The 27831-nt window shown below is 39.1% G+C and overlaps 2 protein-coding genes across 2 annotated transcripts; both read right to left on the bottom strand.

Annotated features, from left to right (window-relative positions):
- Positions 1 to 482: 482 nt before the first annotated feature.
- Positions 483 to 21932, bottom strand: smad1 (SMAD family member 1). Its single transcript, XM_041983664.1, has 7 exons — positions 21858 to 21932; positions 14127 to 14682; positions 7545 to 7808; positions 7342 to 7458; positions 3522 to 3743; positions 3091 to 3347; positions 483 to 2694 (listed from the first exon to the last, which is right to left on the bottom strand). The coding sequence occupies exons 2-7, from the start codon at positions 14524 to 14526 to the stop codon at positions 2551 to 2553; spliced, it is 1404 nt and encodes a 467-aa protein (XP_041839598.1). The 5' UTR covers positions 14527 to 14682; positions 21858 to 21932; the 3' UTR covers positions 483 to 2550.
- A 4295-nt stretch (positions 21933 to 26227) lies between these two features.
- On the bottom strand, positions 26228 to 27795 carry LOC121639141. The gene is made up of 2 exons (XM_041984366.1): positions 26716 to 27795; positions 26228 to 26395 (listed from the first exon to the last, which is right to left on the bottom strand). Exon 1 carries the CDS (start codon positions 27766 to 27768, stop codon positions 26932 to 26934), a length of 837 nt encoding a protein of 278 aa, XP_041840300.1. The 5' UTR covers positions 27769 to 27795; the 3' UTR covers positions 26228 to 26395; positions 26716 to 26931.
- Between the last annotated feature and the right edge of the window lie 36 nt (positions 27796 to 27831).

Raw genomic sequence — 27831 nt, 5'->3', positions numbered from 1 at the left:
ACTAAAGCACACGAGTAACTTAGAATATTTCCTCTAATAATCATGACAACATTGTGTAACTGGCTGCCCTTTTCTTTCTTTCTGAATTACTGCTTAAGATGTGTTTGTCCTTATCACCCCACTGGTAAAAAGACAAATATTTTTTTAATAGAGGACAGGTCAGACTGGTCATACATTGTTCATTGCCTAGAGAAATATTTGATGCAGCATTGGAAATGGGAGAATCAATACTAGCAATAAATAAAGCCATAAAATTACACAGATTACTTAAAATGAATTATAGGTGTGCCTATAAAGTTTGATCTTATTAAGAAAACAGCTTGTTTCTGTAGCCACTGTTTATTAGAGTATCATAAAAAGAAGTTAGGAAATTCCTGATGCTCATATTTTTTCAAGAGTTGAAGGACTACTTTAACATACACACACCTGACACTGATGCAAACATGTGGACAGAATAATCACAAGACATACAGAGATCTTGCATTTATTGAAACAATTTTATTCAATCTTCCAGTAGAGACTTGATATTCATGGAATAAAACTGCTTTTCTGGGAGTTTTACTGAGCAAAGCAGGAGGAAAAAAACAAGAAAAAAGCAATGAGGCAAAATGTGAAAGTGCAGACAAAACCAAAAACATGTTCAAAAATACATAAAAAAAGTACGGAGTATAACAATTCAACAGCAGAAGATTGCTCAAAGAAAGAAACAAATGCTAAATCTACATTTTATAAAAAACAAAACAAAACAAAACAAACAAAAAAAAATATAAGGACATCAGTAACTGACACTTTGCTCAGACAACAACTAAAATCTGAATGCTCAAGATTTTCCCTTAAAAGTCACTTTAATAAGATTTGCTCAGTCACTGAAATACGAGAACAAGACCGTCACTGAAATATTTACACTACCTTTCAAATGTTTTAGAACAACCCAGTTTTTCCAAGTTTCACTGAAATTTACCTTCATGCCCAGTAAAAATAGCTTTAAATAGTTCAATACTATGCTTAATAAAAGCTTAATAAGAATCAGTTTAGGTCAACTGATAAAATTGTCATTTTCGTGCAGCGAGGGATGTAAAATGAAGCTTTCAAATTCAATGCAAACCATTTCTACAGTGCCCTGTGACGGAGACCTGTCCAGGGTGTACCATTTAGACAATGGATAAAATTTCTACGGAGTGTGAGCAGCATGTAAGAGTGCAGCTGCCCACAATGTTCACTCCAGACTTCTAGTGGTGATTACACAGCTAGCTACATCTTTCAATGCAAGAAAGACTGCTTTTATATTTCCTTACTGAAGTTTAAATCTAGAATTTAAAGCTAGATTTATACTCATGAAGCGTCTCAGTGAGGTCGGTTACGGCGTTCCCGCCACATGCTCTGTGTAGGTCTGCAGAGGATTGACCATAGGCAGACGCCATGCGAGTATAAATCCAGCTTAAGATGCAATACTGTGTAAATTTCAGTAACAACTGGAACCGCGGTGTCATTCCACAACGTCTGAATAACGGTGTGTATCTACAGTGCCACTTCATATTATGACACATTTCATTCTGCTGCAGAGTGCACAGTAAAGGACAAACTAAACTTTACTCGTGTTTCTCTCGACTTCATGTCATGTTCAGCTACCAGTCTTAAATGTGTAACACTACACTAACCAAACTATGCTTCATAAAACCAGACTGCACAGCACATGTTCTATTCATGAATATATCTAGACACTATTTTTTTTCCCTCAGAATTAATTTGAAACCAAAGTGTAACATAAAATGAGCAACACTGAAACTTTAGTCTTATGTTTGAAATGCCTTTTCAGTCCCTTGCCCCACACTAAACCCTACACCTTTCACTTGAATGACCCCAATTTTGTCCTTGTGTTTTCATTTTTGATAAGGGAATTTATTTTGATGTTATTACAACTTGAATAGCCTGAATTAACATTTTGAGAAGCTAGCATACCGAAATTTCCTGCCATACTGGTCATTCTCCAAGTCTTTACTAACTTTGATTGTGTTAAGTAAATTTCATGCCATGTCACTGAAACCAGACAGATTTTATCAGCTAATGGCTATTTTGGTGACCTGGAATGTCCCACAATTATTGTAACCACACAAGTACAACTGGATGCCTGAAGGAATACTGAGATACAAACTAGTTATCAGACAGGATAATAGAACAACGGGAAAAAAGAAATTGTGAGAGAAAGATCAGAGATGACACTTGCCTCATAATGAGTGTGATGGTCTAATTGTTACAGTTGGTCACAAAGATCAAGTATCTTCCAGTTGCATCACGCTCACTTTGCTTACTCTCTCCCAGTCTGTATATGTGCCCAATTCAAATGTCCTTCAAGTAGAAAACAAATCTACCCATATAACATCCTGTTCAGCCTTTAAGGTCTCAGATCAGTTTGTGTTTTTAGTTTACAAAACTGACAAAACCACAAATGAGTCTAGGACCAGTTAGCCACTATTTTAGCTACTTAAACCAAAATCCTGGGGTATGGACAGTCACAGGGCTGAGGACAGTAAGGCCTGGGGACGGTGAAGTCTAAGAGACGGAGGATATAGGGTTGTGGGGGGAGCCCATCTGGGTTAACACCTTATCCAACCACTGCAGTGGACCATGCAGATGAATCTCAATCCAGCAGGGCGTGCTGGTCACATCTTGACGGTGGTACTCTGCTCCCCAGCCCTGAAATGCAAGGATATGCACAATTTGTTATTCTGAGGCAACAATTTCTATTGTTGATCATTTTACTTAAATCTTGAGTTATTTGAAGTGGTTAAAGTAGCTGCTGGGCTGAGTTAAAATTTGCTAAGATTTACATTTTTCTTTTTTTACTGGTTGTCATTAATCCAGCCTAATATTTTTAATAAGCAGCATCTTATCAAATGTTGTCCAGCATGCAGATGATGGTACAGTCACAATTCATCACAGTGAATGAGGTAGACTTATAAGAATCACAGTTCAGAAAACATTTATGAATAAAAAAAAAAGAAAAGAAAAGTTGACTATCATGATTGAGATGGTCTACATATATAACAATGTTCTTTTTTTTTTAAACAGAAGAAAATCCCAAGACATTACCTTAACAAAGCTCATGCGGATGGTACACATCTTGGTGAGCTCGTAAACAGCCTCAAAGCCGTGGTTGACAGACTGGGCCAGCAACTCCGCAAACTCCTGGTTGTTGAAAATTTTCAGGCTACATCTACTGGGAATCTTACACACAGTTGTTGGATGGAAGCCATGGTGGTAGTTACAGTTACGACTCTGGACGAAGATACTGCTGTCACTCAGACATTCTGCATACACCTCCCCTCCCACATAATACAAGTGGACTCCTAAGAGGCAACAGGAGAAAATTCACAGTTAAGTTCCCTGAATTACACTGTAAATCGAACGGAGTGACATATTTTGTCATTATGTTATTATTGGTAGAGATTCACACTTGATTTAGTCTCTTCTACTAACAGTTGGTACATTACAGTCATTGACCACTTTTATTAATGCTGGACCTTTGCCGATGTGCCGCCGTGTGTTCTCAATGGTAGAGTTCCGGTTAACGTTGGACAGCAGACCGAGGCAGAATCGGTTGCGGTTGTTGGAGGGATCCGTGAAGCCATCAACGAGTACACTGGTGGAGGAAGCTTGGAATGCCTCGCCAACGCGATTGTTTAGCTCATAGTAAACAATGGAGCACCAGTGCTTGGGCTCCTCATAGGCCACAGGCTGCACATCTGCACAGGAAACACATTAAGAGGTCACAAGGGTGTGCTGAGCACACTGTAAGAACGGAAACAGACACAAACAAATTTAAGGCACATTAAAGATTCCACTGTGTAGAGTAACTGCCAGAAGTTACTGATGGCAGCAGGAGTAGCTCAAAATCTTACTTGTCCACACTTTTATTGCATCCATATTTTTACATGTAGCCCATAACTATAAACACATAACACCTAGTAGTTTAATTTCTGTACATTTAGTCTGATTAATATCAAACTGAAAGCATGCAGGCTGTCTGTGTGCAAGCTTTTACTGTTCCAAACTATTCTAAGCTGGCCTCACCCTTTTGGAGAGAAGAATAAATCATGTTTATCTAGGCACATACCTCTCCCAAACTTCCTCTGTAGTGTAGCACTGGCTGACAGGTGTGTTTTGTCTGTTCTCTCCCCAGAGCTGCACTACCATACAAACCTGGTCCCCTGTGCAGGATGCAGCTTGTGGAAAAGAAAAAAAATCCCAGCTAACAAAACTCAACAGTGCTTCCTGCTACTGCTATCACAAGACGAGGGCATAACCTCTGAGCCTTGACTGCATGATGGGGCAAACTACAAATATTTTGTAGGTCATGGGCGGACAAAAGTTCAGATGCAGTACCAACCATTATCTCAGTGTGTATTGAGATTGATTTAATAGCAAACAACTGCATAATTTAAACAGCTATTTTGAAAATAGCTGGGAACCACTGATCATATTTGCAAAAGAGGTCAAAGCTGATCTTGAAGATCAGATTTAAATTTAGATGTTCTGTTAACACCGGACAGCTGAATTAATAACCAGTTTAAAAGGTTTTATGGCTTGCTGGTTTACCTCTTATATGTCTACATCCACAAAACTTCTTGCCAGGTCTTTGCATTTAATTTGATAATCTTAAATTACTGACAAATCATGGATGCAACTACAGAGTCTGCAGCATTTAGCTTCAAATCAAGTGACTTTGAATCCTGCACATGGCCATTAGACAGTTGCTGACATTCATAAGTTTAGATGTGCCCATCTTGCACAATCAAATAAATACCCACAAAATTGAGATAGCAAGAAATATTGCATTGCATTTAAGATACCACGATTAGTACTAATTCCTGTCTGTTATCATTAATGAGTTTCCAGCCATTATCACCAAATGAAATCACATAATAAAAATGCTCTGAGAAAATACTCAGAATTCACTGGGGCTCAGAATTTCTTTTGGGGTTTCACCCACAGATAAAGTTCCACTATAAACTGGAAGACTATGTATAGCAATCTGCACCTGCAGATCAAGGTGAGCAGGTGCAGGTAGCTTTGCCTGTATAACAAGAAGTACACAAGGACATGTATCTAAATATGAGGCTGTCAAAACCTGGAGCTAGCATGCATTCTGACTGATTGGATCAAAACTGGATGGTGCTAAATACAGATATGAACACACTCTGGATGGACTGATAGTGCAGTCAGACCAAGGCCACATCCAGACATGGTTTGGGATGTCTGTGGCTGATTTCAGTTGCATTTATATTTTGCATTTAGTAAAGCAGCTGTGAGCTCGGTACCAAAGCTGTTGGTCCTGGTTGATCTTAGTTGTATCAGTGGTGATAGTTGACATTAAAACCAAACTAAAAGTGTGTAACTGACATAACTGACAGAAAATCTATAAGTCATCTTCCATCTTGAAAGTTTGTCTTTGTACTTGGATGATGATCAGATGCTGGTATTTGGATTGTTAGGTTGTGACAAACCTCCTGCTCACCTTTATAAGCAACCAACAGATTCAGAGCCAAAGCACTGAATCTGGTCACATTTTGCCAAGGATGTTTGTGTTTCTTTAATTTTGCTGCTGTCAGACTCACAAAGAAAAATAAGGGTTTTATTTGTGTTCCAAAAGGTTTGACTCTAAGTGGTTCTTCAGGTAAATACTGTGAACCATTGTTTAATTTCAAAAACACAAAATTGTCATTGGACACATTTCTGTACCAGAATATAAAGATACATTAAATTCACTAGAGTGCAGAAATGTTCTATCAAAGGTACAATGGCCTAATCAAAACTCAGGCATATTTAAAGCATGTTAAATGGGAACATGAAGAAACAAAAACTGCCACTTTATTTGAAAATGAGTGAGTGGTTCATATTTGTTCAGATTTTTACATTACACTCCCTCCTCAGAGCACAACTGCCCAGCCTTTAAAGGGAATATATCATGAAAAATCCACTTTTTTAGCCTTTAAATACATGTTTTTGTGCACTATCAGTGTTTATCAATGCAGAAAATTTAAATACATTCTGTCCTGATGCTTTGTATATATCTTTATATTCTTTTTGGGCCATATTTTCCAGTCTGTTTAGTTTTCTGTGTTTTCTATTACATCTATTACCTCACAGTATTTGCTGTGGGTCTGCTAAATAAGGTCATGGACTTCCGGGTATCCAATGCTGTGAATCCGCTATTTTTTTTTTATTTATTTATTTTTTTCTTGAAGTGATTCTGTAGTTTACGTTTAGTTATGCAGAAGTTACCAGTGGACAAGTCAAAATGTGCGGTTGTTGGGTATATCAACTCACACAATTCCTTACACCTCTCCCCAGTATAAAAGCCTCTTTGAAGTGCCTGGTTGGATTTAATTTTTCAAGGAAATGACATCAGTGGGAAAATGCCTTTTTGTTTGCAAGATGCACTTCAAGGATGAGTGATTCAGCAACCTCCGCCATTATTAAGGTGGATTTGCAGAAAGACTGCGTCTGAATGAGGGGTCAGTTTCTTCTCTCTATGGAAACTACGAACACAGCAAAGCAGTAAGCTCCAAATAACGCTAAAATTACATCAAGCTTTATTTTAGACATGCATTTTGTGTGTTGATATGACGTACCGGCCGTTGTTTTGATAGTGTTAGCATTGTGCGTTCTGCTTTTGTTAGTGCTGTGTACTAACTTTTAGCTTCCTACCTGAGGATATAACCGTATTGTGTGCTTTGAATAAAACTATTTGGCTTTGTTTTTGGAAGTTTTGTGTAGTGAAATACATGATCCAAATACATTCAGTGACTTTCTTGACGCTCGCGTTAGCTAACTCCTTAACAATGTTGAGGTCTTGTTTATCTTATTCATATTGTGGTAGTGTTGGGGGTCGGGGGACAACAGCTGGTAGAGGTGGCATGGGATGATGAAAAATACATGGAAGTGTACGGGGAACTCATCAGTGAGGGACGAACAGAAAGGGAGAGAGGAGGACTCGAATATGTAAGGCTGGACGGACACGTTTTCTGTTGTTGACATCTCTAGTAAACTTGCCAATAAAAAGTTTCTCTGCTGGCAGATAATTGTATCACTGCTATCAAACTACAAATATGGCCGAATGGGGTGGAGTGGAACTCTCTGCGTCCTGGAGGGAGGCGGGGCAGGAAATGCCTCATTCACATTTAAAGATCACAAATAAGCCAAGGAGACATTTTACTGCCAGGTGTAAATACACTAACTTAGAGCTGCCCACTTGCGTGTCAAAATTATTCAGGATGCATGATAATGTCAAGTCTGAACAACCTCCTGTGAGCATTGGAGTGAAACAGTTGCCACCGTTACCTGCCCGGTTGTTACTCTCTACGGGCAAGGGAGGAGCCATGAGGTTGGTGTCCATTGGCTGGGGGCAATCCTGAGTCATCTGCTCCTCTGGGGGCATATAGGCAGGAGGGGGAGTCTCTGCATCAGTAAAGATAAAGGAAAAGGAGTTGCTGTGGTTAACTGTGAAGAAAAATGGAAAAGGATAACACATGACAGGATCTTACCTGGCATCTGGAATGGACTTCCTGGGTCGGAACTGGATGGCGAATGAGGAAAAGTGGCACTGCTCCCACTTCCAGGTGAGTTTGGGTAGCTATTGCCCGGTGAATGAGGGAAGGGAAGAGTGTTGGACTGAGCAAAGGATTCTGGGAAGGTGGCATTCTGGGGCATGTGTGGCTCATTCTGTTGTAGAGGGTTGCGGAACCGGGGCAGCATTGTATGCTTGGCATTGAACTCGCTGTTCCTAGGTACCAAAACAGGGGGCAGCACTGCAAAATGAAAAAGTCAAAAACAGAAATTTATGGAGGTTATATTAAGACTAATAAAACTCACAATTCCCACAATTACTCAACAATAAACCTTTTAAATTGTGCATTTAGGTTTTGCTGTTACAGTCACTGTGTAGGAGGATATATCTTTTTCTTTCAAATGTTTAGGAGAGAGGGATATGGACTGCATAGTTGTGTAGTGGTTAGGAGGGTTGTGTGACAGCAAGAAGGTGCCTGGTTCTAACATTGTCTTTCTGGAGTTTGCATGCATGCTCCCCACAGTCCAAAAAACAAGCATAAGAGTCCATATGAGTATGTGGATTTTTGGCTCCCTGTGTGCCCTGAAAGTACTAAGAAAAAACTAAGATCTCAAACTTTGTCAAACTGAGATGATTAACCTTAACAGGACGTCATTTCCTGTCCCTACAAACTGTGCTCATTAAGGAGTAGTGTCTTGTTTTTTTTAACCCATAAGAGCCTGATGTGACATATTTGTCACATACAGTTTCTGAGACATTTTGCTTCAATTTACTTTGCTCAAAATCCTGTTGAACACAATCTGATACTTGTTTTCTGTCCCCTAATAGATACCCAGAAGCAGAAAACCACGTTATAATATTTTAATATATCACATGGTAACGAATGGTAGATATCCCCCAAAACATGTTAATTTTTTGTTACATTTTGTTAAAGGGCCAAATAAAGACCTCATATTAAAAAAATCTGACTTTTCCTACCATTTTTTCATGGGTCGGGCCTTAAAGGGTTAAATAGTAAATGGTCTGTATTTATATAGTGCTTTACTGTACCTGGAATGATACCCAAAGGGCTTTACATTATACATCACATTCACACACTGATGGCAGAAGCTGCCATGCAAGGCGTTAACCATGACCCATCAGGAGCAATTTGGGGTTTGGTGTCTGGCTCAGGGACACCTCGACATGAGCTTGACAGGCTGAGGATTGAACCGGCAATCCTAAGGCTACAAGACAACCAGTGTTACTAGTGTTTACTTGTTTTACCAGTTTTTAAAACTTTCTTCAAAGTTAAACATTATTCTGTCTTTCTTTTAATTGGTATTTTTACACAAAGAAAGGTTTTCTGATTCCTGGAAAAACCAACAACGATTGACATGGCTGCCCTGGCGCCTGGTGTATAAATATTACAACAATCATATTACTAACCTTAAGGAAGACGTTCAGAAACTCTATGAATAACAGAAATCCAAGAATGAAATGTTGAACTCACTTCTGGACTCAGAAGCCATGCATATCGCCTCACTGAAAGCAGATCTACCAGACACGGTTCCTTGGGACACCAACACCTCACTCCGGCCTTCCTCGAGCTTAACACCAAAGCACCTGTGTTCATTGCGGGAACATCCATGGTCAGGCATGTCCGTGTAACCAGGTGTCGCCCATTCTGTTACCCAGGTGCACTTGTCAATGATAACACCTACTCCGAGCATGAGCTTTCACAGCACAACAGTTCTGTTTCAAGGGCAAGGCAAGGCAGTTTATTTGTATAGCACATTTCATGTACAGGACAATTCAAAGTGCTCCAAAGTAGTCCACACAGGCACAAACAATCTAAAGTTGCAGCAATCAGAGACATAAGCAAGACTTTATCACCCTCATCCACAGCAACAAACACTTAAAGAAACAATGCATCATCTCTGGTCCACCTCCTTTTCAGGACATCAAATTCAGCCGCTTACAACAGCTACAATATTCCATACGTGGACAATTTCACAACCTTTCACAGTAGACCAAAACTTTTTAAACATGACGGCATACATCCAAATCAAACAGGACCTAATCTTTTATCCATGAATATTATACCGACTCTTCGCTCTTATACCCATACACTAGCTCCGTTGTCAGATGTCTCCGTCCTATACACCAAGTACCTTTGGGAAATTCAAAAATGATCCCACAACAGGACTCAACTTTTAACATGGCCCTTTTAAATGTTTAATCTCTTTAAAAAAAGTATTTCATCATCAATAATCTGATTTAAGATAACAAGATGAATCACCACATTTTATTAAACAGACTCAGAAGTTTGGTGGATATCTCTGGTTCTGTTCTTCAATGGTTTTATTCCCATCGCACAGATCTACAGTTTTTCGTAAATGGATGCATGTTCCTCATAAATCCATGAAATCAAGTGTGGGGTTCCCCAAGGATTGATTTTAGGCCCAGTCTTTTTTAATTTGAATATGGTGCCACTTGGGGATGTCATCAGGAGGCACAGTGTTGTTTTTCACAGCTATGATGATAAAACACAACTTTACATTGCCAGGTCTCCTGATGGTCTAGAGCTAGTAACGTCTTTTTAAACTGCATTTTAGATAAAAAAAAAAAATCATGGATAGCTGAGAATTTCCTATAATTACACAATTACAAAACTGACGTTTTAATTATTGGTCCTGAAGACAGGAGAGAGATCATTTTACCAAAACTGAAAAAATGTAAACCTTCTCACTGTGTATGAAATCTGGGTGTCTTTTTGACTCTGAACTGAATTTTATTTCACACATTAGAAATATCACAAAAACAGGATTTTATCGTCTTAAAAACACATCCAGTCCGTGCATTTCTCTCTCCACCCCGAGGTGTTAATGCTTGCTTTTATATACAGTAGAATAGATTAATTTAATGTCCTGCTCTCTGATCTTCCCAAAGAGTATTTCTAACCTACAATTACTCCAGAACTCAGCATCACATGTGTTGATGAGGACCAGAAAGAGGGAATTAGCTCCATGTCCATTTCAGGATTGATTTTAAAATTCTTTCAGTTGGTTATAAATGTCTTTATGGTCTGGGTCCTTCGTATTTATCTGACCTGATTCAAAAGTGCTTTATAAATAAAGTATGATTTGATTTGATTTGATTGGTAAATATGCCCAAATCAAATGGATTTTTACAAGGCCTTCCCTTTAAGAAGGTGACCTTGTACTAGTGAATCATCTAGAGTGATGCAGCAAATGGATCCAAACACTGGCAATAGCTTTTTATCAATGATTAAGTGTCTTTAAGGGCCTGAGTTTAAGGATAACTTAATGTTGTTCACAGTGTAGTGAATCAGAAGTGGAGCCTGATTCAAAGTGAACTGTAATTCAAATTGGTGTTCATTTAACACCATGACTGAGCTTTGGAATGATGACAAACATTATTCATTTCCATCTTGTGATTCACACATCTTGCACATGCATGCAGACATAGATGCAAAGTTATTTTAACTCCAGCATAAGAAGCAAACGTCTCTTTCTGGCACTTTTCATGATTCAACATTCTGAGTGCAGATGTTGCTGCATTTTTCAAATGTCAGCTTCCAGGCAGTTGGTCTTAGCCAGCAGTATTTGGCTTAGACTCTCAGGTTTCTGCTCTGAAAGGCGTTTTGAGGCAAGCTGCTCTTGTGGAATTCATCACTTGGGGTAAATGTCTTGGCTGAGGGCTGTTCAGGTGGAGTATAAACCACAGTGATATGTTCCATTTGTGTCTATAAATACCTGTGCAGATAAATAAAGCTGGTGCTGAAATTTTAGATGAGGCTCGCACTGCTGCCAGTGTCCACAGAGGTAGTCAATGTGTCCTGCAACAGTCTTATACATCAATGTAGAAAGTTATTTTAAAGGTTAAATGTGGAGCAGGCGGACAGCTGTGGTGTTATGTTGAATAGTGAGGGGAGATTGACAGGATGTGTGTGTGTAGAGAGGAAAAATAGACTGTGTGTGTGTGTGTGTCTGTGTATGTGGATGTGTAGGGTGGGGGTAGTAGTGTGGACAGACAGGTGCTGAGGGGTTAAATCACCTTAGCCCTGTGTCTTCCAACCGCTGATAAAACAAAATGTGTGCGAAGTAGGCAACAGCTCTTTCCTCCTATTGTTTAAGGATGGCTGTCTTCCCGCTCCAGCCATCCTCAGAGAGCTCAGGCCTGCATTCATGTGTGTGTGTGTGCGTGCATCCTTGTTTTTGTCAAATACATGCAAGTGCAAGAGTGTATCTGCCTGTGTGTATCAACGTGTGCAGAAAAAAAACTAAAAATAAAGAAGAAAAAGAAGGAACCGAAGTAAAGGGAATGCCCAAAACAAAGCCCTCGTTCTCCTGCAGATGGAATTTCCTGCTCCATACACACATTAATGCACACACACACACTTGGCATTTTACAAACTTAGCACCCTGCACTTAAATGTTTTTATCTTGTCAGCTGAACCTAATTTTCCGTTCAGTAGGAGGCCAGATAGTATTTGATTTGTCTGACTCCTGCAGCAGCATTGCAGTCAGAACCCAATGGCTTGAGAAAAGCAGGTTAAGTTGATACCAGTTTTCTACTGTAATCTTAAAACAAACATTTGTCGGAGAGCTAATACTGATTCTTACTTTTACTGTTTTTGTCATCATCTGTAAAATTTGTTAAATTACACCTTAGTAGAACTAATTTTATCTGTCAGTTTGACTACATTCTACTTTTTTGACTTCACCATTCATTTGTTATGCCTCCTGACGAAGTCACATATCTAACACTGTATATTAAGTAAAGGATAATACCCGACGAGGTGTCGAAAAGAAACAAAAGAGACAAATAGAAATAGAAATAAATATTAAATAAATTATTAATGCGTTAATCTTGTTTTTTTACTGTTAAAATCGTAGGTTTTTCACAACAAACAAATGAGTGGACAATTTCGTTGTGACGCGTTGCAAAGGGAACCGACTCTGACACAAAACCTGCAGCTCAGTCGGCCACAGTTATGTTTTGTGACACAAACAAACATTTCAGAGGGCGGGTGCAGCTCTTACAGCTTGTGTGTGTCCAGAAGATGATGCGACATTTTGTTTCAAACAGTCAACGTCCACTGACAGTTTCCTAAATCGGTTTTAGTGCAAGAAATATTATCCACCATTCACTCTGATCATTAAATGTGTACCAAGGAAGTAATCGTTTTTATAATGTTATCCAATATTCACTCTGTATCAAGTATGTAAGTAAGGTAATCAAGACAGAAAGAAAGGCGACGACCTATTTAAAATTAAATGCAATCTTGCCGTTGATCGTGACATTTTATAAAGATACTGGCATGTCCATAGTGGCGTTTGAAGGACGGAGTTTAACGTTTGTGGACTCTGACCACTGCTGGTTGGGACATTGCTACAAAATGCTGCTCCATTCTCGTCTCTCCTGGACTGACGGAGCCCAATAAGACTGCAAAATCGTTTCTCAGGTTTTCTATTACAATACCATTATTATTGTTGTGTTTTCAGTAGCTGAAGTTTGTCTGTCCGTCTGTTAGCAGCATAACTTAAAAAGTAATGGACAGACTGAAGAAATTATCAGAAAATCTCCTAAATGAAATAAGGAACAAGTGATTAGATTTTGAGGGTGATCCAGGTCACTGCATGGATCCAAGAATTTTTTAACACTAAAAACCGCCAACATTCCAATATCCCCTCAAACCACCACAGGGAGTCATTTTAGGTGCCGTTTACAGAGGTGTTTTTTTTCTTTTGAATCCTTTTTATTATTTGGAAGTAGACAAAGCTTCGATAATAGATAATTAATTGATTAGCACATGAGATTACTTTGGGCTTGTATTTCAAATAGAAAATGTAAAATACTTACTAGCTTACAGCATTCACTTATCAGCTAATATATAACAAAAATAAATATTTTTAATGTATTTATATTTTTCATCAATTATTTGAGGGGGAACAATTAGACAAAACATCAAATAATACTAAAGTAATGACACAGCGCGATGGATATTGATTTATTTTATCGCACGTCAACAGCTCAATAATGAACACACATTCTGGCATCGATGCAGCTCCGGTAGAGGACCGATGCATTCGGTGCAGTGTTGCCAAATCGTTACAAAATACCATAACAGGACATCTGTCAAGTTGCAGCTAGAGATGAATCCTGGCTCGGCATCTTGTCAAGGATTTCTGCTCCTAACTTGGTCCTATTAAAGTAAGAGGAGCTGATTATTGCTACTGAGTCTTCCTCATTCATTTGTTGGAGCAAAGCCAAACTTATTCTGCATTCATTTTTCTGCTTCTGTCATTTATTTATTTATTTATTTTTTTATTTATTATTTTTTTCAGCAACGTTAGTTTGTTTGTTTGTCTGTAAGAAACATAACTTTAAAAGTTATGGAGGATTTTAATTACATTTTCAGGAAATGTCAGAAATGGAATAAAGGAACAAGTGATTTTATTTTAAGGGTGATCCGGACAGCCATCTTTTTTTTTTTAAGGATTATTTACTATTGGGAGATAGATACTATTTATTTCAAGATTATATCCCTCACCTGGACTGTCCACTCGTTTGTAGTGGTAAGGGTTGATGCACACATCCTTCTGTTTGGAGCCAAAGGGGTACTCGCAGCATTCCAGGGCCTTCAGTTCATGGTGGGACTGCAGGTCAGGCCAGCGCCACACCCGACAATAAATGACATGTGGCAGTCCTTTCCTGTGGGACACCTGCAGCCGTCCATCTAGTGAGCGAGGGATTGTCACACAGTTACTAGGCTGACCCGGGCAGCTGAGAGCTCGCTCCAGCTCCTCCATAGCTCCCTTCTTCTTTTTCAGTTTCTTAACCAGAGCATCCACAGCCTTTTCAGCCCACTTTTCTTCCTCATCTCCCTGTTTCCAACCCAACAGCCGCTTCACTGCTGGGCTGGTGAAAGAGAAGAGCGAGGTGACATTCATGGTGGACAAGCCGCCCTCCTCCACCCTCCTTAAGGAGTAGCAGACAGGCACTGACCAGGGTGAGGTATTATTTGAATGTTTGAGGGTTTGTTTGTCTTTTTTTCTCTAGATATCTCTCAGTTTCCACGGTGTAAGATCAGGTCTTCTTGATGGTCACTAGAAAAAAAAGGGAGAGAAAAAAAATCTGTTTAAGTTAAACTTTACACCAAAAATAAGTCACATACAGATAAGAGCTGCTGTCTGTAATGTTTCTCTTGTAAAGCTGAAGCGTCCCTGAAACATGAAATGTAGTCTTCCTCTTTACTACATCAGCAGCAATGATGAAGGCTGCAGTTTTTTAAAGAGAAGAACGCCAATGTTACCACTGTAGCTGGTATGGTCATATCACTCATGACTTCTGGGAAAGTGGCGGGAGTGTCACTGTAGACACCCTCCTGTGAACATCAGCCCCAACCAGACATTCTCCAGATAGCTTCCTGTCTGTATGGCTTGTCACATTACCACCAATTACTAATGTTATTTACAGCAACAGACTTCACACTCTGTATGCAGACTAAACATCCTTCAGAAAGACGCTGTTCAGGAATTTCTTGTTCAACACCTCTTCTAGATATTCCATGACATACTTATACAGATACAGAAATATTTAGTAAGAACATATAGAATAATAATTATATTCACTATTAGTAAATTATTAAAGGTTTGTTTTATTACATAGTTGTAAAATAAACTGAAAGAAAATCCCCCTTAACCCCAAAGAGACTAAAATAAAAAGATAAAAGTTTTTCTTTAACTTATTTATTAACCAAAGATAAAAAAAGAGAGAAAAAACAGAATGATCGTTACATCTAGTCTGGAACACAGTGAGAATTCAAGTATTTTCTCAGGTTAAGAGAAAATACTTCAATGCTCGCTGTGTTCCTTTTGAACACTTTTGTCACCAACCAGCAAACACTGCTTTTGGGCAGGAATCTGGCAACATGCAGGACATTGGAAAGGAGGTGTTTGTGGACCCCAAGTTAAATGTGCCTATTCGCTGCAGTCCCGGGAAGCAGGTCAGTAGCCTGAAGGTACATGAATTCTAGCTTTTAAAGGGAACACAAAAGCACACTGAGTGCTGTCTGTTCCACTTTCTTTACAAAATCTGTCTAAATTAAGGAGATAAAATGTAGTTATGGTTAAGGTTTGATTGTGGATAAATGTTCAGATGCAATCCTTGAATCAAATAAACAGCCTGTCAGAAATCCATCTGCATTCATCTGTTCTGACTCATGAATGTGGATGAGGATGCATCACTGTTTGACAGCAAAGCCTGCACAGTGTTAACTCTATTATTATATTATGGGGGCTGCCTCTCACCCCCAATGGCAACCCCCGCCCTCCCAAAGTCAAGTTATTTTATTTTATTTATTTTTTATATATATAGCACCAGATCACAACAGAAGTAATTACTTTCCTAAAAAAAAGTCATGGTTGAGCGTTTATCCTCCCCTCTCTATATTACGAATGGCGAGCCCCTTCTTGCCCCGCCCACCACCACCACTCAAATGCCAAAAAGCTAGGGGAAACACTGCTGCAGTATATTGGATTTCATATGAGCAGGAACAGATTCATCATTAAGACTGCTCCGTAGTTATTCCTGGCCCTGCAGATTATGGGATGAAGAGCGATTTCTATCTTTATCAACTGCTGCATGTGTATGATACATCATGCTGGCAAACTGGCAGGGAGATTCGATGTGAACAAGTGCTGTTTACAATGAATGTGGACACTTAAGACTGCTAACCAGACCAACTGGAGATCTGCAAGTTGAACCTATAATTATCTTTCATTTCAATTACATCTAAAAAATGACAGCAAACAACAAACATGAGATGGGGACATATGGGTGGACTACAATGCATGAGATAAAGGGAAAATCAATAAATCTAAATGTCTATATGTTTGTGGCTTAAGATCTCTCCACACCCCAGCTGGCGAATAAACGCTCCACCCTAGCAGAAACAAGAAGCAGGCTCTGGAGTTATGGCTTCACATCTGTCACTGGATTATTACAATTTTCCAACTGAAACAAAAAGATAACCTTTTACTGTACTGCAGCAGTGATCTAAAATGTATTTTGTTTAAATCAGGGAGCATACACTGAACATACATCATAGTAAAAATGACCTTCCATCTATTTTTAGTACTTCAAGTTTAAGGGTCCGTAAAACTTTTTACATATTTGTACCCTTTATTTATGCTGGCTGGGTGTTATTACATTATAAATTCACAATTTTAACTTATTTCAAAGAGAATTATAAAATATTTAGATAGCTAGCACATTCTTGTCTTTGTGACCTTGTCAGAGCCAGATAAAAAAACTGACTCCGCACATCCTCAAACAAAGAGAACACATACTTCAGATGTGAAGTAAATAACTGTACAAGCAAACAGCTCAAAAACCAAGAACAGCAACATCATATTTGCATCAGGGTCACCACCCAGACACATAAGAAGTCATTCTGATTTACATCCAGTCACATAGCTGCTTTGAGGACTTCTCAGTAACAGTCAGCACTATCAGCATAATTCAATACTGGCTGCACAAAAACAAACTTTAACCCACTTCACAAGAAAGATTCCTGCAAGTTCTGTATGTAACATCTGGAGCACACTTAACAATCCTTTGCAATGATTCAACTGCAGCTGGAGGCCATACCTCCTGAATGTTTCCAAACCTGACTGTCAATCATATCTGACTGCTTGTCCGACCTTATTTAAAGAGCTTGATATGGCAGTGTATTACCTCTTGGGACAATGCTAGCTTGGAGTTGTCTGTGAGGTAGTCAAAATATAAACGCGCCAACGTGCCCCTGCACTTCCTATATCTGTGTGCAGACTAGGATGTCTGCATGACATAACGTTATTTTTGTACACCAGCTTTCTGAACAATTCACTGATCATTTCTGCTGTAAATGTGGTTTTATTCGGGCACTTTTGATGCACTTTTTATAACCTTGTAAGAGCTTGATTTAAGCACATTTACTAGAAGAGAAGTTTATGAGAGCTGACTTAATTTTTTTGTGAGTTTCTTTCTTTTTTTAGGGTGGGGGTTTTCATTATTCATTATGCACTCATTCTTATCTGGTGGCCAGTGTGGCCAGATTTTCAGTTTTAATTTCATTTCAATTGCAAATATCAAACTTTTATCCAAAAGTACTTTCTTTTCTGCAAAGTATAAAGCTCCATTCATGAAGTTCATGTCTAAACAGCAACTGTGAAGAAAATCCAGGCATAATACTTACATTTTATTGTTTTATTATGTTTATACAACTACAATGCCCATAATGAAAGTAAAATCCTAGAGAAATAAAGAAAATCAAAATTAGATTATATTTGTAAATAATTAGGTCAAAAAATGCAATTGGTGCATTTTTTTATATATTAATTGAATAGTAACATAATCTGCACAGCACCAGATATTTTCCCTTTTATTTGTCAAAACATACTCTGGCGATTAACAATAGTATGTGCAGTCATATTCATTTCAATTTTAAAATATTTTCATACGTGAGTAGATGTGAAAAGTGCTCAGTTTTCATATGTGTAGTTTTGTTAAACCAACGACATCAAACACAACCGCATTTGATTGACAATGTTGTAAAACGGAAAGAGCTTGCACATATGATAGGCTAAAATGTTAATGCTCATCATTAATAAACTAAACAGGAAAAGATGGTGCATTGAAACATTCAGATTCAAAAGCCTTAGCCCTCACAACTAAGCATGTAGAATAAATCAATTATTGCCTTATTGTATTTGTTTTTGATAACCAACAAAATAATTGTTGGTTACATTATACATTGCTGGTTATATATTTTGGAGACTGACCTCCTGTTTCTGCACTAATTCACTTTGCTAATTAGCACAGATCCCTGTATGTAGCCATTAAACTTTGAGCTTTGTACCCACAAGTCTGATGCTGGCAATGAAGACTCCACAGATGCCTGCAGTGGCCTTGAAGCTGCTCTCTTCCCTATAAAAACCTGAACCACACACCATCATTTACACAACAGCTCCATAAAAGCCCTTCTGACATTTCCTTTAGCCAAGTCCGAGCGCCGTTTTCTCACTATTGCGTTAGCAGGAGCTTGTTATGGTCACCAGTTAACCCACTAGACAGAGACTTAAGCTAATGGGAGCGGAGTGGGATCATGCGACACTGACAGGCGGGGGGCTTTGACCCACCTGGTGCGAGCTGTTAGCCACTACACTAGCCACATGGATCATTTTGCATCGCTCCAGTGTCTGTTAATCAATTTAAGCCTGGGCTGTGTAGTATGAGGAGGCAGTAATGATGCTCTCTAGACCCTCCCCAGGGATGGAGCATTATGAAGAAGCTACATTATTTATCAGCAGGGTCCTGGATGGGGCCTCCATTAACCCCCGCTCAATGGAGTCACTGGCTATAAACAGAGGAGGGCAGGAAGAGAGAGGGTGATAGATAAAGAGGAGGAGGGAAGAAGGGGGGGGATACAGAGAGAAAGCAAGAAAGTGAGAGTGATGGCAATGCCAGGGATCCAAGACATCCAAGGATGTTTTTGAGAAAAAAGAAAGACTTAGAACACTTGTGTGTCTGGAAACTACCACTTGAAAAAGTACATTCAAGCAAAATTATTAAGTGAATGTTGATGGTACAAAATATGTCTTTAACTTTTATCTCCTGCTCCAGTTTCTAAGCACTCCCTGCATTTTAATGCTTCATATTACTGCAAAGAGAATACCTTTTGATCTTTGGCCTATCTTAGTCAGACAAAAAGTAAGTTGAGATGTTGCTGAGCTGTAGAAAATTATATATAACATGTTTAACTAAATTTACTCATTTATAGACTGAAACAGAAACAAGGTTTCAGATTGTTCTGGAAAGCATGATGGCTGTTCCCTCGTGGCCAGCAACTACAGATTTTTTTCCACAGCCAGTCAACACAATAGTCTATTAGCAAAGCTTAAAAATAACCACAGACAGACATGAGGTGTTACCCTTACTGACTAGACATAGCATTGACCCGAGAGGCTCCTTTAAAGTCACCGGGGTCACTGTTCCTCACATATATAGATACATACACACCTCTGAGCCAGTGGAGATTATACTACAGTACAAGTGAATCAAATTCAACCATCACATTACTTTGACAACGACACAGAAAACACCAGGAAACCACTAAATAGTAGTCAGCATTGTCCAGATTTCATGGGGCTGAACTGGAATCAGATCCTCCATGTCCCAGACACGGCAGTCACACACGACCACAGCAGACATAGCTAGCAAACACATGGCTTTTCCTGCAGCCATCCCAAACATGCTTGGCACTCCGTGTTAGGTTTGTGTTGTGTTAGGGTGGACACGTTATCCGGTCCATGCAAACACACAGGAGAAGGACTACAACTTCAGCTGATTTTCTTTCTGTTTTCTGCTTCTGTTATACATGCAATGACATAAGAAGGCAAAAATACAGATGCATAGACACTAACAGCTATGAAATGATTCGTTTAGATATACTAAAGTGTTACATAATTTAATGTCATGCTCTGGATGTAAAGATACAGAAGGAAGATAACATCTGACAGTCCTTTCAGTTTTATCATACAAGAGCCATCACCCTCATTTCAAAGCAATGAAAAACAAACATAAAAACCACACAAGTTTAATCTTCCAGCTGTGCTTAGAGCAGCACATCCTGAGCATGCTGAACAATAATATAACTGGAACTGTACCATGAACAAGGACAAATTCCTGTCCTTTGGGTAATCTGATATGTCATCTTCAATAATGTCAGGAGACCTAGCCTTAGCTGCTGTAAGTCTTTCACTCTGCTTCTCCTTCTTCCTCCCATGCACACACACGCACAAGACATTAGCATAACTTTGCACACACGCACCAAGTACAGCTGCTAAAATAGCCACAGCAAGTCTGAATGAATTGGAGGACAATACCTTAACATTAAGTCGAACAATATCTAAGTGTGGCACACATTGATTTTACAATCACAGTGATGGGATATTCTGCAACAATGCTTCCTTAATAATTACACTCTATTAAATGATTTATTGACATTAGAATGAAAATTTATTATTGTGTGTAAGAGAGACACTCAAGGAAAACCCATTCATCTTAACCTACTGTCTAAAGAAAAAAACAAAACAAATAAAAACACATTTTAATTATTTCATAATCATCTGACTAATGTTTTATTTTGCATGATGATAATAATTCATTTGTAGGTAATCTGCTGGATAAAAGCAAGAGGAATGTTATATTAGATTTTTTAATCATATGTTATGCTGCCTTTTTCTGTTAACAATTGAGAGTTAAGAGGGAGAGATTATTTGATTTATTGGCCTTAGAATATTTATCATTTTGTAAATATTTACTCATTTTCAGTTAGTTTTTTTCTGTACTGTGGCTACCCTACAGGTAAACTGAAACTGATTAAAAATTAATTTGATCCATGTTTCAGTGCCAATGTCTCTTCTTCCTCATAATTTTACGTGCCTTTAACAGAAAATAAAAATAAAGACGTGTAAAAACTGTGCAAAATAAGTTATTTGTATGAAAATTCATCTTAAATGTGAGACTTCTATCTTTACTATGAGTCTAGATCAAACTGTGACTGTAGAGCTGAGATGACTAGTTGACTAATCATTCAGCCAGTTTTCAAAAGCTTAACACTAGCTTTATCATACATGTAATCAATGCACTCATTCATAAGAAAAATGCCAAAGATTAAATCTTGCTTCCTTGAGAGTAAGGATGTGCTGCTTTCTGTTTCTAATCATCATCATAAGAAATTTCAACACTTTTAGACGTTTTATCCAGTCATTTGATAAACAGTGATCGACACAAGACCAACCATTTATCCTCAGCATGTAACTATAAACGATTATCCTCTCTGACGTGTTTTATTACATCAGTGGTTTTTATTTTCTGCAGAAAACGAAGTATGCAATTCACATGCAGAAGTGTTTCTACTGATGCTTGTTCAACAAAGATCTGAGGGCTATTACTACTTTTGTTTGGCACATCCACGCATTACTATTTGAGTTTTGTTTATTTATTTTATCATTCTAAAATAAATAAAACGTTTGCTTTCTTGAAAGTAGCGCAAATAAAGTATGGCTGCAATCTCATTCAGTGAGCAAAAAGGAAGAAAAAGTTTGAAGCGGCTGAGTGATAACCGCTAGGATCTACTTCCTCAGTAAACAAAGTCGTACTCGGTTTAAAGACGGGAATTATGAATAAATTAACCTTTCATTTATGATGTTAAAAAGGCAACTAAAGTTTACAGTACCTTTCTGGTTCTGCTGCTATGTCTGTGTGGCCCCTCCTGTGTGCTTCCCTCTGCCTGAGTTGCGTCTGCTCGACCTGGCGTCAGTGAGTCGCGGAGCCATCTCACCCTTCTCTTAGCGCCAATATCACGCCGCGGGATGCAGTTCCCCGCAACAACATGAAGACCTACTTTTTACACATTTAACATCTTCATTCATTGCTTAGAAACTGATTATGTAATGGCGAAACAATGCGGATTTTTCGCTCATTTTGCTCAGAGATTCTCACCAGGGGAGGTGTGTGAGAATTTATGGGTGAAGAATGCAGAAAGTAGTCTCAAAGAAATATAATATTTTCTGTAATAGGACCAGTAATTGCTGAGTATCTAAAAACTTTTTAAACTCCCCCATCTTTAGAGGCTCCACAAATATAACACAATCTTTCCTCAATGGCTATTAAAAGACAACGCCCCTTTACAAAGTAAAATCAAATTAGTGCTATATTAAATTTACGTCTATTTTCGCTTTTCGCCAATTAAAACGATTTCTTCTCCATGTTTGGCTGACGTTTATTTACTGTGGCTACTTTAAAATAGCAGACGCTTTATCTATAGTGAACTATTGAACTGAAGCTCTTTAAGTCTTCTCAGTTCTCATCTTGCTTTATTGTGATATGATAAGCATTGGTCTGTCTGAGAACAAAAGTATCCAAAAGCAGGGCAAGCACTGAAAACATGCTTGCACATGCCACCATTTCAACTAATGCCTGATCATTTTGCAATGTCAAGTAGGAACCATTTACCTCAGCCATCTTAGTATTGTTTTCAGACATTATGCATTAATCATGTGTGGAAATTTGACAAGAGGCGGACGACCAAGTAATTTTCAATCTATCTTGGTGACTCGCAAGACTATTTGCCTACATGCGGATTAAAAACTTTGTGAGCCACATTGATGTAAATTTAGGAGAGTTTGTGATGCAAACCTAAATTAAGTAATATTACACTTAATTTAAACAGACGTAGTGAAGTTCTGCAGATCTTCTTGACTAAATTTTCCGGAAAAATAAAAAAAAATTAAATGAATTTACATATATTGCAGGTGTTACTGAGATACAGACAGTAGGTGCTAAATATTTAGATTACTGGAGAAATATTAAGCTATACAAGCTATGTATTAGAACAACCTTCACCAATATAATTTTTTTTTACAGTAAATGCATCAACTGCACCTTCTTAGTTCATTGCTCAAGTTCAGGGTTGCCGCGGTGAGAGGGACTAGATTATTTTCAAGACAAGCGGAGGGAAACGTTCAGAGCGGAGGAGGCTCCTGGCGCAGGTGACGTCACGGCGCTGGCGACAGAATGTCTGAGTGAGGCGGGCGCGAGCTGCACGTGAATAAATCTGGGAAAACAGTGCGAGGAGGAGAGGAGGGGAAGGAGGGGCGACGATGATGATGATAGTGATGATGAGTGGGGACAAGAGGAAAGCTCCCCAAACTTTTAGCTGGAGGATTCCCTCTAACACACATACACACACACAGATACACACGCGAACATCAACACGGAACAGCTGCGCATTCATTAGACCGCACAGATTTATAGTCCTATTACAGAGAAGAGCCTACTGAGTTTATATGGCCTTTATCAGGCTTCATAGCATTTATCTAATTATAATTGTGTAATCAACACAGCAGCACTTTCTCTCTTTGTGATGCGACATAGAACATTAACAACATATCAGAAGCTGAAACTCCCATTTTATCATTTCTTGGACGTGATAACTAATTTTAAATCTGATGGCAGCAACACATCTTAAACAAAAGTTGGAACAAAGTGATGTTTACCTTTGGTAAGCATCCATTCCTCTTTTAACAACTGTCTGTGAACGTCTGGGAAGTGAAGAGACCAGTTGCTGCAGTTTGGGGAGAGGAATGTTGTCTCATTCTTGTCTGATACAGGATTGTAGCTGCTCAACAGTCCTGAGCCTTTGTTGCCAGATTTTTCCTTTCCTGATGCACCAAATGTTTTCTATTGGTGAAAGGTCTGTACTTTGGGGAGCCTGTTCAGCACCTATATACTCTTCTCCTGTGATGCCATGCTGTTGTGATGGATGCAGTATGTGGTTAAGCATTGTATATGTGAGGCCTTTTCTGAAAGAGATGTTGTCTGTCTAAAACCTCTTTTTACTTTTCAGTATTGATGGAGCTGTTACAGATGCACAATCCGCCCACATCTGCCATATGCACTAATGCAACTCCATACCATCAGATACACAGGTTTTTGAACTGTACACTAATAAGCTGGAGCGTTCTTCTCTTTTTTAGTCAGTAGATCACAACATCTGTGGTTTTCAAAAAAATTTTTAAATTTTGGTTAATCTGACCACAGAACAGTTACCACTTTGTCATTTTAAATGAGCTTTGATCCAAAAAAGACATCAACATTTCTGAATCATGTTCACATATGGCTCCTTTTTGCATTATAGGGCTTTAACCAGCATTAGTGAATTACATGGAACTCCGTGCTCACAGGCAGCCATTTCTGGAAGTGTTCCTGAGTCCATGCAGTGATTTCCAGTAGAGAATCATGACAGTTTTTTATGCACTGCTGCCTGATGGCCCAGTGAGCACAATAAATCCAGTTTGGACCTTTGGCCTTGTCCCCAGCACACAGAGATTCCTCCTGATTCACTGAATTTTTTGATGATATAATGTACTGTAGAAGATGGGATCTCCAAAGGCTTCACAATTATATTTTCAACATTTTTCTGAAGTTGTTTCTCAATTTTAAAACACAGGTTTTCACAGATTGGTAAACATCTGCCCATCTTTGTATCTGAGGGCTCTGCCTCTCTGAAATGTTCTTTTTCAGGTTACTGACAGTTGCCTTAGTTGTCAAATGCTCCTCCAGTTGTCTTTGATTTGTGCCAGTTACTCTTTCAGCCTTATGTTGCCTCTTCCAACTTTTTTGAGATGTATTGTCACCATCAAATTCAAAATGAGCTGATATTTTCAGTGAAATGGTAAAATGTCTGACAATGTTTTAGAATCTCATATGCTGTTTATGTTCTGTTGAGAATAAAATATGTGTTCATGTGATTTGCAAATCATTGCATTCTGGTCCCTAACTGTAATGTCAGTTAGTTCATCCATACAAACAATATGATAAATGAAAAAATAAATAAATAAATAAAATATAAAATAAAATAATTAGTTTTTAATGTCCCATTGCATAAGGTCAACTCAAAGTTTTACTACACAGGTATTACCCACAGCACTGTGATGCATGGGTATTAACATTAAAACATATTTACAGCCGAATCAGTTTAATTTTGCTTCAGACACTAAAATCTTCCTTTTCAGAATCATATTGGAACCACCAGAAGAGACAAACAATATGCTGCAGTTGCTCAAAATATTTGTTGGTAAATTTGATTACTTGGCAGAGGAGCGTAGGTCTTTCTCTTTTTCATTCAGCATAAGGCAGGCACTATGCGAATATTTGCATTTTAACATGAAACAAATTCGATTTGAGATTATACATTTAAACTAAAGCAGTAGGGTGTGTCGAGACTACGTGAGCAACTACCATTGCTTATTTAGCTTGCTTTTCTTGTTATTTTATTAGTGTCAAGCAAAAACTGCCCAAATGCTTACCATAATCTTTTTAATGGACAGTCAGTACTACAAAGGCAGTGTTTTATGTTGATTATTCACATGAAGTATAGTGCTCATACATATTTAGAACAGATACAGAGATGTTGCTGTTATTTAATATCTTCAGACTGGCCATGTAGCAGGGAGAACTTAATTCAGTAAGATGACAGTCCCCATTGTTGAGCCGTCACACAGCAGGACAGCAACTGACAGAGACAAGAGAAGCCAGAGAAAAGGATCGGCTCCTTTCCATCTCTCAGTTATCTAAAACACTCATAGTACATGTCACTTTCTGAGCCAACCTTAAGCAGTTGTTGCAGAGATAAGCACCCCACAAAGCTTAATTTGACACGATATGGCAAGATGTAATAAAACTGTACATCAGTAATATATGATTTTGATTATTTGCAATTAAACCAAACCCAATTAAACAAATTACAAGAACGTTGTGGATGTCAACATCCAGTTAATCCAAACTGAAGGGCTTCAAGCTGCAGTCTGGTCTGTGCTCAGTTTGTGAATAGCACAAAAACTTTGGTTTTTATGGACCTAAACAGTTGTGCCTGATAACTGTCACTGGAACAAATCCAAATAAGCGAATAGAAATGTCTCTGCATTGTCATTAGTGTAAGGTTACAGGTTTTATTGTTCACCTTCCATTGGTAGTCCAGCCTCAAGATGTAATCTTTTACTCAATGTGAGTGAAGCGGTGGCACTTTATTTGTAGTGCCCGCTACTGTATTTCACTGGTTTGAGGCGGTACAGTATGGCTTAATTCCGGTTAGAGAATTAGGACTGGAGAAGGAGGCCTTTAAGATTCTTTATTGAACATGCTGGGGTTTATAGCTGAATATGTGTTGTGTGGGTTCATGTGGTCGTGTGTGTTCGTGTGATGTTTCCGTGGCTGTAATGACAAACAGAGTAAACAATAATGAATATGTGTACATAGTTGTTGTAAACAATTACAATAAACAGGTAAGTATTTAGCAGTCATATGTAAACACACAGACATATGGTATATGCAACAATACTGCTGTTCGGCTACATAAAGCGTATCAAGAGCACAAAACAATAAAGAGCACAAATATAAATTGGCTCGGCAAGTATATGAGGTCTACTATGCGGCGACCGAAACACGTGCAAAAACGTAGCAATAAACACATTATAATTAGCAAATACAACAGCATAATATAAGTAGAGCACACTCGGGAACATATCACTCACTTTATCGTCCTTTACGCACGGAAAACATGTTCATTCGGCTTTAATGCTCCGCTCCGCTGAAGCACCGAGCTGTCATGCACGCACCGCGTGCTCACGTGGGGGAGAAAGGAAAAAGGAGCTGGCGGTATGGAGCAACAGAAAGCCGGTCGCTGGCGGGCGCCTTCTGCTTGGCTTTCTTACACAGCCGCCCCCGAATGTCAGATGTGACATTTGTAATCAGTTAGAAAGGCCAGCAGAAGAGTCCTGATCCTCTTCAGTGCACTTGGGGAGCGGGATCAGCCGGGCAACAGGACGGATGTAGGTCTTACCTTTGACCTTTATGGCCGCAGTGCGAACACGTCCGTCTGGTCCTTTAAAGGTCTCCATAACAGTGCCCACAGGCCAGAGGGCCCGTGGCAGCTGAGGGTCCACAATGAGCACGACTTGCTCTGTGTCGAGTTCCTTGCCATCAGTCCGCCACTTTTGGCGCTCCTGGAGACTGGGCAGGTACTGTCGGATAAAGGTGGTCCAAAAGTTGTCGGCTAAGATCTGACTATGTCTCCATCTCCTCCTTCCCAGCAGGTTATGCGAGTCGTAATACACCTGGGGTAGTGAAGAGTCCCTACGTCCCATAAGAAGGAGATTCGGTGTTATGGGGTCAGGGTCGGCGATGTCCGAAGAAACATAACCAAGTGGCTTAGCATTCAGTATCCCTTCAGTTTCCACAAGGAGGGTGTGAAGGACAGGTTCTGGCACAGACCGCTCTTTCAGAATTACTTTTAGGGCTGTCTTCACGGATTTCACCTCTCGCTCCCACGTTCCTCCGAAGTGAGGGGCGCTAGGTGGATTGAATCGGAAGTGGATCCTTTGGCTAGCCAACTGCTCCTGTAACTGCGGGCCCATGTCGGAAAAGGCTTCTTGCAACTCCCGATCGGCTCCGACAAAATTAGTGCCGTTGTCACAAAGCAGCTCGTATGGTTTGCCTCGTCTTGAGATGAAGCGTCGGACAGATAATAAGAAGGCATCCGAATCTAGGCTTTCCAGAAGATCTAAATGCACGCACCTGGTGGTCATACACTTGTACAATATCCCCCATCTTTTCTCCTGTCTCCTGAATGAGTAGACGTGTAGCTGGAT

Source organism: Melanotaenia boesemani, chromosome 4 (genome assembly GCF_017639745.1).
Source record: "Melanotaenia boesemani isolate fMelBoe1 chromosome 4, fMelBoe1.pri, whole genome shotgun sequence".
Taxonomy (NCBI): domain Eukaryota; kingdom Metazoa; phylum Chordata; class Actinopteri; order Atheriniformes; family Melanotaeniidae; genus Melanotaenia; species Melanotaenia boesemani.
Note: the sequence above shows the minus strand (reverse complement) of the source record. Positions and strands in the feature narration are given on the sequence as shown.

Coding starts and splice junctions, on each gene's coding strand:
- smad1 (XM_041983664.1), bottom strand. CDS start 14,526: ATGAATGTCACCTCGCTCTTCTCTTTCACCAGCCCAGCAGTGAAGCGG. Junction 7,459..7,544: donor AAGTCCATTCCAGATGCCAG/GTAAGATCCTGT, acceptor TTACTGATGCAG/AGACTCCCCCTCCTGCCTAT. Junction 2,695..3,090: donor TCCGCATGAGCTTTGTTAAG/GTAATGTCTTGG, acceptor CTTGCATTTCAG/GGCTGGGGAGCAGAGTACCA.
- LOC121639141 (XM_041984366.1), bottom strand. CDS start 27,768: ATGACCACCAGGTGCGTGCATTTAGATCTTCTGGAAAGCCTAGATTCG.